This window comes from Pelodiscus sinensis, chromosome 23 (genome assembly GCF_052426305.1).
Source record: "Pelodiscus sinensis isolate ZL-2025 chromosome 23, ASM5242630v1, whole genome shotgun sequence".
Classification (NCBI taxonomy): Eukaryota; Metazoa; Chordata; order Testudines; family Trionychidae; genus Pelodiscus; species Pelodiscus sinensis.
The window spans coordinates 3656398-3669302 of NC_143074.1; the positions used below are offsets into that span (position 1 = coordinate 3656398).

The window sequence follows — 12905 nt, forward strand, 5'->3', positions numbered from 1 at the left end:
AGTAAACAAAGCTAGCAAGTTGGGGAGAAGACAGCCTGGTGTCTGCACCCCTGTGGAAGAGAGAAGCTTGCCCTGGGTTTTACTTTTCAAGAAATACACTGCAAAGTTTTACTGGGTTATAACAACAGAGAGGCTGAACTTCAAGTGAGAAGCAACTGACATTGATGGACTGTATGCAATAGTACTGTATTATCAAAGTGTCTCAAGTGAACTGTTTCATGACACATGAGTAATAATTATAATTGCGAACTATATTCCTGAGCACTATATAAGTGAATACTCACTGGTGTTAGGCTTTGCAGTATGTGACCAAACAAAGGGGGTGCGTCTAGATTGGCAAGATTTTGCGCAAAAGCAATTGCTTTTGCGCAAAAACTTGCCAGCTGTCCACACTGGCTGCTTGAATTTGTGCAAGAGCACTGACTTTGTAATGTACAAAATCAGTGCTTCTTGCACAAATACTTTCACGCTCCCTCTCAGGAAAAAGCCCTCTTGCGCAAGAGGGCCAGTGTAGACAGGGAAGAACTGTTTTGCGCAAAAAAGCCCCGATGGCTAAAATGGCGATCAGGGCTTTCTTGCGCAAAATCGCGTCTAGACTGGCCACAGATGCTTTTGCACAGAAGCACTTTTTGCACAAAAGCATCCGTGCCAATCTAGACGCGCTTTTGCGGAAATACTTTTAATGGAAAAACTTTTCCGTTAAAAGTATTTCCGCAAAATCATGCCAGTCTAGACACAGCCAGGGAGAAACCACTTTTAGACAGAGAGGAGGGAATATAACAATTGTCTGTCTGTCTCCAAAGAAATTAAGTAAGGAGTGATCAAAAACAATGGATCTCTATTTACACAGATATCAGCCTGGGGATGGGAAACCCACATGAAGGGGAAAACAGCATTATGGCTCCTGCCTCTTGAAACAAGGTCGTTGAACTTTGGAAACATGAGCGAAGGCAAAAGCCATCTCTGGCCTCCATCGCTAGCCAGACCCGATGGAACAGAGCTCTTGCAAGGTAAGAAAGATGGGTCCTTCAACCATGGAGGGCTGAAGTCTCTGGGAACTGAATATAGGTAAGAAACCTGCTTAGGCAAAAATCTTTCACCTAGCATGTAGAATAGTGATAGAAATGTAGCCGTGTTAGTCTGGTGTAGCTGAAACAAAATACAGGACTATGTAGCGCTTTAAAGACTAACAGGACGGTTTATTAGATGATGAGCTTTCGTGGGCCAGACCCACTTCCTCAGATCAAATAGTGGAAGAAAATAGTCACAACTATATATGGTTGTGACTATTTTCTTCCACTATTTGATCTGAGGAAGTGGGTCTGGCTCACGAAAGCTCATCACCCAATAAACCATCTTGTTAGTCTTTAAAGCGCTACATAGTCCTGTATTTTCTTTCACCTAGGACAGTGTTTCTCAGCGTGGGCTGTGGGCCCACTTTGGGAAAGCCGCTAGCGGGCCTGCGCCACTTTGTTTACCTAAAAGGTCCGTAGACATGGAGCTTCTCAGCTTCCATTGGCTCTGGTTCACCATTTCCAGCCAAGAGGAGCTATGGGAAGTGGCAGCCCAAGCCACGCTGTTTCCCGTGGCTCCCCGTGGCTGGAAACAGCGAACCAAAGCCAATGGGAGCCGCGAGGCTCCGTGGCTATGGACCCTTTCAGTAAACAAAGCGGTGCAGGCCCACTAGCAGCTTTCCCAAAGCGGGCCCATGCCCACTCTGAGGAACACTGACCTAGGAAAACAAGAGAAGCCCTCCCCTTGTGCTTTATGGAATGTCCTGACAGAGGGGATGGGGGAGTCTGCCATGGGTGGGGAGAAGAATGATAAAGTGAGAGAAACCTTCTTGAACAAAGCCCATATCTTGCTGGGGGTTCTTTCCTACCTCTCATCATTTTTAAGCCACCCCCATCTTCATCACCTCTCGCTACTCGGAGGAGCTTTAGCTGTTTCCCACGGAGTTCCTACCGACTGCTATGAGGCGTGCGGGGGAGGGGAACTGCTAACCTACCTCTTCTTTTGTTTTTCAGCTGGTGCAAGGAGATAGCATCTTTCTTTTTAATTTAACATCCACCCTGTGAATAGTTTCTGCTGGCTGCCACTATACCAAGCATCAGCAGAATGGAAATGACTTGGTTCTGATCAGTTGCATGGCTATCTGCAGGGGTTTAAACAGCAACAGCGAAAACTGACAAGTGTTCATTCGGTGACCCTGGGAAAGCTCTGAGCAGCAGCAGAGGCACTGGAGCTGTGGTTCTGCAGACTCAAGCAGGTTCCACGAGGAGTACAGATAGTTCGGAATGGCTACGTAGTTCGAACTATCTAGCCCGTGTCGCGTGTAGCCGTGCGGCACGGGGTTCGCACTAGCCGGCTTTTAAAAATGGCGGCGCCGGCTTTATGCTAATGAAGCCCGGGAAATTCAAATCCCGGGCTTCATTAGCAAGTTCGGTATGCATACATTACCCCGCTAGTTCGAACTAGCGGGGTAGTGTAGACATACCCTGAGACAGTCAGATTCGGGGGGAGTATGGCAGCTGATGTGAGCAAGGTCGAACTTACTGGACTAGGAAGAAGAAGAGCCCTCAGACGAAGAGGTCCCTATAGCAAAAGATTAGGATCAAGGTAAAACAAACAGCTGCTGAGGAGTTCAAACGAAAGCCCACAGACCTTCTGCGGTATTTAGATGACTTTACTCGTGGCCACAATCAAGGATGGAGCTAACACTCCAAACTTTCTTCATATGTCAGATTAGAGGTCACGGAAGCACAGTCTCTGTATGTTTCCTTATAATGCTGCTATAGGAATAGCCTTTGGACTCTGGGAGAGGATCCTGCCCTTAAGAATTTTATATGTCTGGTATTTTCTCAGTTTGTTTTTTATGTGTTTATATTTTTGGGCTGCAAAAAACAGCACAGGAAAAAAAGGGTTCCAACTAAAGTAAAAAGTTTGGGAAACCCGGGTCTAACCAGCTTTCTGTCTGTCTTACACTCCATTTATCCAATCCGTATCCCTTAACTTGCTGGCAAGAATATTGTGGGTGACCATATCAAAAGCTTTGCTAAAGCTGGCACTGGGGGCTTTGGGAGGACCAGAAACAACTTATTTGAATATTCATCATTTGATTAATGAATATGCAAATATGCAAATGAATGCTACTGGTCCTCCAAAAGTTCGTGAATGGATTTACTGGTCCCCGTGTCAAAAAGTTTGGGAAACTCTGGTCCAGAGAACAGGATGAAAAGCAAGCCACATCCTGGTGCACACGGCTGCAGCCCCCCTACCCTCCCAAAACTCTGCCCTTGCTGCTGGGGGTCACAGCTGCTAGGCCAGGGCTGTCCAGTCCTTTACACAGATGCAAAGGAGGAGCCCAGGTTGGGAGTCACAGCAGCAAAGCACGGTGAGGCACCCCAGTTTGCAGGGTAGGGGTGCCACCATTTGGTGCCCCATTTAACTTGGTGCCCTAGGCGACAGCCTAGTTCGCCTGTATGGATGAGCCGCCCCTGCTCATGTCAATATTCCCCTTGGCACACCTTGCAAGCCATAGGCAGCTAAGCCCACCTCTGTGACAGCCATTCCTTACCTTGGACCTGGGAGGGTTCTGCACATCTTTGGTGGTGACAGAAAGCAGCAGGATCCCAATCAGTCCCGCTAAAATCACCAGGGAAGGGGGCAGAAGCTCAGGCCAAGACATCAGGCTCCTTCTGCGTCTGCTGAGTGAAAGGGGAAACTGTGGAGCAGCAAGCAAGAGACTATCTGAAACTCATTGTCAGCCTACCAGCGGGGGTGAAAGGTGGAGCCAGATTCTGGCTTTCTGTACAGCCGAGGCCACAAGAAACAGACTGAGACTCAATGTGTATACAGTGGTTTCCTCTTTCCTAGCAGGCCAATAAACATAAAATGACTATGCGCTTATTGAGTGGCTGCAAAGCCATTAATGCAGATCTGAGTTAGTATTAGCCCCCATCTTTAAGTAGGTCTCTTCACCAGCTAGATGTTCTTTTCCATTTTAAGCCATTCTATGCCATTTTAAGTGTGACCCTCAAGGCAAAGAAGCCACATATCCTCCTTTGACTTGCTACGGCTGCCACCTTTATGCACAGAACATAAGAACATAAGAACGGCCGTACTGGGTCAGACCAAAGGTCCATCTAGCCCAGTATCCTGTCTACCGACAGTGGCCAGCACCAGGTGCCCCAGAGAGGGTGGACCGAAGACAATGATCAAGCAATTTGTCTCCTGCCATCACTCTCCAGCCTCTGACAAACAGAGGCCAAGGACACCATTTTATCCCCTGGCTAATAGCCTTTTATGGACCTAACCTCCATGAATTTACCCAGCTTCTCTTTAAACTCTATTATAGTCCTAGCCTTCACAGCCTCCTCTGGCAAGGAGTTCCACAGGCTGACAACACGCTGTGTGAAGAAGAACTTCCTTTTATTAGTTTTAAACCTGCTACCCATTAATTTCATTTGGTGTCCTCTAGTTCTTCTATTATGGGAACTAATAAATAACTTTTCTTTATCGGCCCTCTCCACACCACTCATGATTTTATAGACCTCTATCATATCCCCCCTCAGTCTCCTCTTTTCTAAACTGAAAAGTCCCAGTCTCTTTAGCCTCTCCTCATATGGGACCCGTTCCAAACCCCTAATCATTTTAGTTGCCCTTTTCTGAACCCTTTCCAAGGCCAAAATATCTTTTTTGAGGTGAGGAGACCACATCTGTACACAGTATTCAAGATGTGGGCGTACCATAGTTTTATACAGGGGCAGTAAGATGTTCTGGGTCTTATTTTCTATCCCTTTCCTAATAATTCCTAGCATCCTATTTGCCTTTTTGACCGCCGCTGCACTCTGTGTGGAAGTTTTCAGAGAACTATCCACGATAACGCCAAGATCTCTTTCCTGATTTGTCATAGCCAGATTAGTCCCCATCATACTGTACGTATAGTTGGGGTTATTTTTCCTGATGTGCATTACTTTACACTTATCCACATTAAATTTCATTTGCCATTTTGTTGCCCAATCACTCAGTTTGGTGAGATCTTTTTGGAGTCCCTCACAGTCTGCTTCTGTCTTGATGACAGATGACAGCAGGAGACTAGGTGCATTTCTGGGCGCTCTAGTATTTTCTATGTCCCGTGCAACTTTGCCCAAAAGAAACAAAGTTAAAGTACAGAAAGTTAAGGGGAAGTTCAGCAGAGACGTTTGCGCAAGCAGCGTAAGGAGAAGTGTCTGGAAACTAATCTGGCATTAGAGGAGCGGAACTGCCTCCAATGAATATGGAGTGCGGTGGTGTTGAAGATTTATAGATAACAAAAGGGGGAAATCCATAGGAAAGAGTAGGAGGGCTGGTGCAGGAGGGCAGCGGAAGACCCATAAAGAGAAAACAGTGATCTGAAACAAGGAAATGGTTCATAAAAGAAAAAAAATCATCAAGCGGGAACTAAAATGATTGCAAAGAAGCAAAGCCGGAATTTCCACTCAATCCCAATTTGGAAATGTCACGGGGCTCTGGGTGAACCCAAGCCGAGCCACAGAGCCCCTCAAGGATAAACTCTAACCCTTGCTACCAGTCGTCAAAGAGGGGTCCTTTTATTAACAAAACCTCAGGTGCTTGGTTAACAGAAACACAGCTTTCTACAGATAAGTGTCCATACTTAACAGAATCACAGCCTTCTTGGCTAAAGTCTCTCAGTAACGTGCCTTGGTTAATGGAAACATAGCCTTCCCAGCTAAGGTGCACAAGTAAGAGTCTTTGGTTACCCGAAACACAGCCTTCACAGCTAAGGCCCACAGGTAAGTGTCTTTAATTAACAGAAGCACGGCTTCCTCGGCTAAAGTCCATCGTCAGGGTGCTCCTGGAGTGGCGAGCAGAAGGGTTGGCATGCGGATCGGGGTAGGGGGACCCAGGTCTTCCCTCTCCACCAGGTCCTGACCCAGGACAGGGAAATGGTCCACTGTCCGGGTTCGTGGGGTCAAGCCAAAACTCACCAACCCCACGGGTACAGCAGATCCACCCTGGGCCATTTCCTATGACAACACGGCGGCCTATCCTCAGTCGTCTTCCAGCGGGGTAGTCAGAGTCCCTAGGGGTCCCATCGAGTGGAAACGGCGCCACAACCGAAGTCGTCCTTGCCGGTTCTAAAGCCGGGGCTGTTCCACATGGGGAAGCTTTCCTGTAGTCCGGAGAACCCCCGTCTGGGTGGGATAAACTATGTCGACTGGCCGGGTGGAAGCCAGAATAGCCCAGTGTTTCTTAAACTGCGTTCCGCAGCACACCGGCATGCCCTGAGGCAGTCGGAGGTGTGCCGCGGAGAACAACAGAATTTAAAATGGCCCGCCCTGAAAGGTTTTTTTTCTCTCAATAACTTTCCTCTGATTTTTTTTTTTCTCAACAAAAAATCCTTGGGTGTTCCTCATAAAAAAAAAAATATTGCTTGGTGTTCCTCGGTCCTAAAAAGTTTAAGAAACGCTGCCCTGGCCACTCCCAAAAGGGGGTCTGGCCTGAAAAACCCCTTTGTAGGGTGGCCGGCTGCCCCCGAGTCCACCAGGCTCCTCTCTGCTTGTTTTGCCCCCGAGCGCCTGTTTTTCTCCAGGCGGCGGAGCTGGGCCCCCTGCAAGCACACCGACTCCGGGCGGGCGGGTTCCCTCCGGGAATACACACCCAGCGCTCTCGAAGCGGGGGAAGCCCTGTCCCCGGCCACTGCACCTGCGCCACTCCTGTCTGACCCCCCTTTCCCTTCCAGGGCGGAGCCTCTTATGGCTGCCACCGGAGGTACGCACACACCGCTGGGCATCCGCGGCGGAGCTCCCGTGTCCACCGGCTGCATCGTTCCCCCGCTCCTTGTGTGGGACAGGTTAGCTCTGACTGCCTCTGAGCATGTGCGGCAGGCCCACCGGGCCATGGCTTCCTCGCCCCAGCACACGGCACACTCCCCAAGCATAGTGCAGGGTGCTGACACCCCGTCACAGGCAATAAATGATACTTCGAGTTCTTCTTCCACACAGTCTGGGAGCTGTCTCATTCCCATTGTTCTGAGTTCTGTTTGTGTGAAAAACTAACTGGTTTTGAGGATGCTACTTAGAACATGTGTTTTCAAGTCCAGACAGGGGCCCATAGCCTCATTCTCCACCAAAGGACCTCCCTAATTATACTTCTTACCTGGAGAAATGAGCGCTTAGTTCTAGGTGCAGTCACTGCAGGGATGAAGGTGATGCTCAGCAGCCCGTAGGGAGGAGAGGCCACATGGGATATCTTGAAGCTGGAAGAGCGTGAGGAAGGAATCTTAAGAGGAAAGGCAGTAGTGGCTGGAGTCTCTCTGGGAGCTCCAGAGCAGAACACAGGAGTGTCTGAAGAGGACGAGACAAATCATAAAGGGTCTTGCTGTGGAGAGCATTGGGATTTTGAAGGTAGATGTATAAAGGGGCGTGTAGAGGAGTCAATGCATAGATCCGTGGTCCCCAACCCTGTGCCCGCGGGCGCCATGGCGCCCGCCGGGCCCTTTACATGCGCCCACGGAGCAATCTGGGCTGGCCCCGCCCCCGCTGTGCGGCAGGTGCCAGCCCCGGGCGCATGGCCGGCCCCGGCCCTGGGTGCACCGCGCGTGCCGGTGCCGACCCTGACCCCGGGCCCCGGCCTTGGCCCCGCCCCCGGGGGCACCGCGCCAGCCCTGGCCCCGGCACCGCCCCCGGGGGCACCGCGCCAGCCCTGGCCCCGGCCCCGCCCCCGGGGGCACCGCGCCAGCCCCAGCCCCAGCCCCGGGGGCGCCGCGCGGAACCTGGGCAGCCCCTGCCCGGGATTGCTGCACATGCCGGTGCCGACCTCGGGCGTGCGGCGCATGCTTGGCCCTGCCCCCAGTCACGTGGCCTGTGAGCGGCCCCGCCCCCATACACGCAGCGCGTGAGCGGCCCCGCCCCCATACACGCAGCGCGTGAGCGGCCCCGCCCCCAGGCGCCCGGCAGCCCCAAAACGTTGGGGACCACTGGCATAGATGATCATTTGCAGGTAAAACACCGATCTCTCTGGAAGGAGAGAGGCAGAGATGGGTGGGTGCCTCTATAGCAGTGGTGGGCAACGTGTGGCCCATTGGGGTTCTATGTGTGGCCTGCAAGATGTTTGGTTTACTGCTGCCCACGCCGGTTGCCAGATTCTGCTGGTTTCTATCTGTGTGCAGGAGACCCTTTTGATTCGCAGATTTGCTATTCGTGATTCTGCATATTCACTGGTGTCTCCTGTCCCGGCCTGGAGAGTCAGCGGGAGCCGTGGGGAACTCCCTGCGAAGAGTTCCCCGTGGCTCCCAGCCCGTGGTGACTTCCCTGTTTCGGCCTGGAGAGTCAGTGGGAGCCGTGGGGAACTCCCTGCAAATCCTGGCCCCTGCGGTGAGTTCCCTGTGGCTCCCAGCCCGTGGTGACTTCCCCGCTGTGATCAGGAGCTGTGGGTGCTGGGAACCACAGAGAGTTCAGGATCCACACTTGAAGGAAGCCTGGTGCTGGGAGGGGAGCCCGCAGGGAGTAGGGGACAGGAGAGGCTGGGGCTCCTGGGCAGGGGTGGCAAGTTGGCTGAAATGTTGGTGGTGCCCAGAATACCCAGAGCCTAAACCCCTTCTCCATCCAAACTCCCACCGCCACCACCCGCCTCAGGCTCTGGAAGGGAGTTTGTTTAGCAGACTTCTGGCGTACTTAACATTTTTTGCTATTACTTTTTGGTTTTGGCTAGCTGTTCTTCAAATTGTTTTGGGCCTTCCTAATTATATTTTTACACTTCCTTTGGCATTTGCTCCTTTCTATTTTCCTCACTAGGATTTCACCTCCACTCTCTACCAATGCCTTTTTATTTCCCACTGCTTCTTTTACTCGGTTCAGCCATGGTGGCACTTTTTCAGTTCTCTATGTTTTTCTAGCTTGAGGCACACATTTAACCTGAGCCTCTATTAGGGTGTCTGAAAAGTTTGAAAACTTACGGGGATTTCACTTTTGACACTGTACCTTTCAATTTCTGTTTAACTAACCTCTTCATTGTGTGTAGTTCCCCTTTATGAAATTAAATGCCATGGTGTTGAGCTACTGTGGTATTTTTCTAACCACAGGCGTGTTAAATTTAATTAATTCACTACTTCCAAGCAGTCCAGCTATAGTCATCTCCTCAGAGCCGCCCTGTCCATAGGACCAATCAGGACAGCTGTGCCAGCCTCTGCGTTTTTGCGGGGAGGAGAACGTCCAAATGGAGCAGAAGAAAATTATCCACAGTTGGGACCTTCCTTCCAGGTGATGCAATAACCTATCACACTGAGACCTCTTCAGGGGAGGGAAGTCCAGTTATTAGGAAGAGACAGGTGTTAGCATTGATGGGCTTCTGCCTGCATCCTCTTTTTACATGTAGAGTTTATCCTTTTTTTATATTTATTTTTTTAAAACAGGTGGTTTTGGTTTTAGGTTAAAAAAGTTTAAAGAATGTTAAATGTTAAGTGTAGCTAGCCCTCCTCAAACTCGGCCTGTGATGAATTCCGAAGCTGGGAACAGCACAGCCTGTGCAGCAGGGAGTTTGTTTATAAACACAGGTAGGGTGATTAAGGTAACAAACGGCTTGTCATTCAAGTGGAGTAAGGATCATTGGGTGATTAAGTCACACTCAGGATGCCTTACAGTTAACATTGACAGAGCCACGCCCCGGACCATGAGTATTCATGGTGTTAGAGCACCTCTGGGGCCCATATAACTCACTGCCTGGGAGACTGGAGAATTCTAGGGGCCAGGAGGCCAGTGCCTGCAACCTCCCCGCAGTTCAGCAAATGTGGAAATATGTGACAGGGATGCCAAAGCAACAAAGTCACGCAAAGTGGGAGACAGCCCTGCGGCTCAAGCAGCACATGGAGAGGGGACAAGTATCAGAGGGGGAGCCGTGTTAGTCTGAATCTGCAAAAGCGGCGAGGAGTCCTGTGGCACCTTATAGACTAACTGAAGTGTTGGAGCATAAGCTTTCGTGGACAAAGACCCACTTCGTCAGATGCATGTAGTGGAAATTTCCAGAGGCAGGTATAAATATGCAGGCCAGAATCAGGCTGGAGATGACGAGGTGGATCCAATCAGGGAGGATGAGGCCCACTTCTAGTAGCTGATCTGGAGGTGTGAATTCCAAGAGAGGAGAAGCTGCTTTTGTAGTTAGCGAGCCATTCACAGTCTTTGTTTAATCCTGAGTTGATTGTGTCAAACTTGAAGATGAACTGTAGCTCAGCAGTTTCTCTTTGAAGTCTGGTCCTGAAGTTTTTTTGCTGCAGGATGGCTACCTTTAGATCTGCAATTGTGTGTCCAGGGAGATTGAAGTGTTCCCCTACAGGTTTTTGTACAGTTCTTTCTGGCTCCTTGATCCCTGCACTCTTGCCTCTGAGATGAAGAGCTGAGCTGAGCACCCCGATGGAGTCGGCCACCTGGCATATTTATATCCCCTCCTGGCTTCTTCTAAGCTGGAGAGTCACATGGCCAGTGGCCAGCTGTGTCTTTGGCCTCCAGAGGTCCATTGTTCCCTGGAGCTTTGCTCATTAGCATGTCCATGGGCAAACATTCCTGGCCCATTGCTCTGCCTCAGACAGAGAATCTTTCAGCATCAACATAGAGTACATACTTATAACACACACAAACATTATACAGGTATACGAAGAGCATGTACGGAATCCGTAGACAATAAGCTTTTGTTTGACACTTCACATGGCCCCCTTTCTATCAACTTTTGGGACAACCCCCTCCTCCCCCATGGGCGCAGCAGTGACCTGGCTGTTTCCCTTAAACTCCGGTAACGTGATAAACATTAATGGCTACTAGCCAGGATGGGTAAGGAACGGTGTCCCCAGTCTCTGTTTATCAGAGGGTGGAGATGGATGGCAGGAGAGAGATCGCTTGATCATTACCTGTTCGATTCACTCCCTGTGGGGCACCTGGCATTGGCCACTGTTGGCAGACAGGATACTGGGCTGATTGAACCTTTGGTCTGACCCAGTCTGGCCATTCTTATGCTCTTATACTTGGGAGGATATAAGGAAGGAGGCAGCATCCCCAGAAGTTCTATAGGGAACAAGAAAATGGCATTCTCGTAGGTCTCTAGGTAGGTATCTGGTTTTCACCCAGATTGTTCATTATTCGGGTCCCCCGTCCAGTAAAAAAAAACCCAGAAAATACCAGACATGTGAAATGTCCAGTATTTCCTATTTCCCTTGGACGGAAGCCCAGTGGGGACAATTTTCCCCTGCCACATCTGGCAGGGGTAGGGAAGTGAGGAGTGCGGCAGAGGCGTAGTGAAGGGGGGGCAGAAGGGGACACTTGCCCCCAGGCGTCATGCTAGGAGGGCACTGGGCTGGGGTGGGAGCAAGCATATGCTGCTCTAGCTCATGTGACGCTTTGAGCAGAGACCCGGGAGCTGGCCACGTGATGCCTCCCTCTACACACGGGGAACCCAGGCAGCCAGGCTGGGCGGCAGGAGCGGTGACTATAAGAGTAAGATTTCCTTACCCGGCCATCCTGTTCCTCCGGTGCCTGGCTCTGCGGCAGGAGAGGAGGTGGGGGTGTGTGATTTGATTGGGGCGGAGCGCTCCTGGCGCTGGGGATGCCTGGCTCAGGGGGAGGGGTGAGTGCACTAGGATGGGGGACACTGGGGCTATGTCTACACTCCCGGCTTCTTGTGCTAGCAATATGCAAATGAGGCTAAGCGTGGAATATTGCTGAGCCTCATTTGCATACCTAATGAGCCACCATTTTTTTCAGAAGAAGATCTTGCGCAAGAAGGAGCATCTACACTGCCCCTTCTTGCGCAAAAAAACCCCTCTTGCACAATGCCATTCTTCCTGAAAAGTAATAGGTGTAACGAAATTAGGCTCATTAGGTATGCTTAGCCTCATTTGCATATTACTCGCACAAGAAGCCACAAGTGTAGACATAGCCTGTGAGGGGCCTGGCTCTGGGGGAGGGGTGAGTGCATTGGGATGGGGGGGCACTAGGGCGCCTGGCTCTGGGGGAGGGGTGAATGCATTGGGATGGGGGGGCACTGGGGCACCTGGCTCTGGGGGAGGGATGAGTGCATTGGGATGGGGGGCACTGGGGTGCCTGGCTCTGGGGGAGGGATGAGTGCATTGGGATGGGGGGCACTGGGGCACCTGGCTCTGGGGGAGGGGTGAGTGCACTGGGATGGGGGGCACTGGGGTGCCTGGCTCTGGGGGAGGGGTGAGTGCATTGGGATGGGGGGCACTGGGGCACCTGGCTCTGGGGGAGGGATGAGTGCATTGGGATGGGGGGCACTGAGGTGCCTGGCTCTGGGGGAGGGGTGAGTGCATTGGGATGGGGGGCACTGGGGTGCCTGGCTCTGGGGGAGGGGTGAGTGCACTGGGATGGGGGGCACTGGGGCACCTGGCTCTGGGGGAGGGGTGAGTGCATTGGGATGGGGGGCACTGGGGCGCCTGGCTCTGGGGAGGGGTGAGTGCACTGGGATGGGGGGCACTGGGGTGCCTGGCTCTGGGGGAGGGGTGAGTGCATTGGGATGGGGGGCACTGGGGCACCTGGCTCTGGGGGAGGGGTGAGTGCATTGGGATGGGGGGCACTGGGGCACCTGGCTCTGGGGGAGGGGTGAGTGCATTGGGATGGGGGGCACTGGGGCACCTGGCTCTGGGGGAGGGGTGAGTGCATTGGGATGGGGGGCACTGGGGCGCCTGGCTCTGGGGGAGGGGTGAGTGCACTGGGATGGGGGGCACTGAGACCAGAGCCACTTAAAGGCGCAGCGCCCTTTTTTTTCTCCACTACTTTGGTCTCTCCCTTTCCCCCCCCCCAACAGAATTTTTTCCCGGTGTTTTTTTTGGGGGGGGGTGTTGGGTATTTTTTGTAACCCCGTCTGCCAAGCCTATCTCGGGGGGGGGGGGAGGCAGCACA

General features: G+C 51.7%; 1 protein-coding gene across 2 annotated transcripts in view; it reads right to left on the reverse strand.

Moving 5' to 3' along the window:
- The window catches only part of LOC102456101 (ectonucleoside triphosphate diphosphohydrolase 2-like), a 28002-nt gene extending 24274 nt beyond the window's left edge, over positions 1 to 3728 (reverse strand). For both annotated transcript variants that reach the window (XM_075905361.2, XM_075905357.2), the window contains exon 1: positions 3578 to 3728. In XM_075905361.2, the coding sequence (XP_075761476.2) occupies positions 3578 to 3688 (111 nt within the window). In that variant the 5' untranslated portion in view covers positions 3689 to 3728. The remainder of the gene's footprint in view (positions 1 to 3577) is intronic.
- Between the last annotated feature and the right edge of the window lie 9177 nt (positions 3729 to 12905).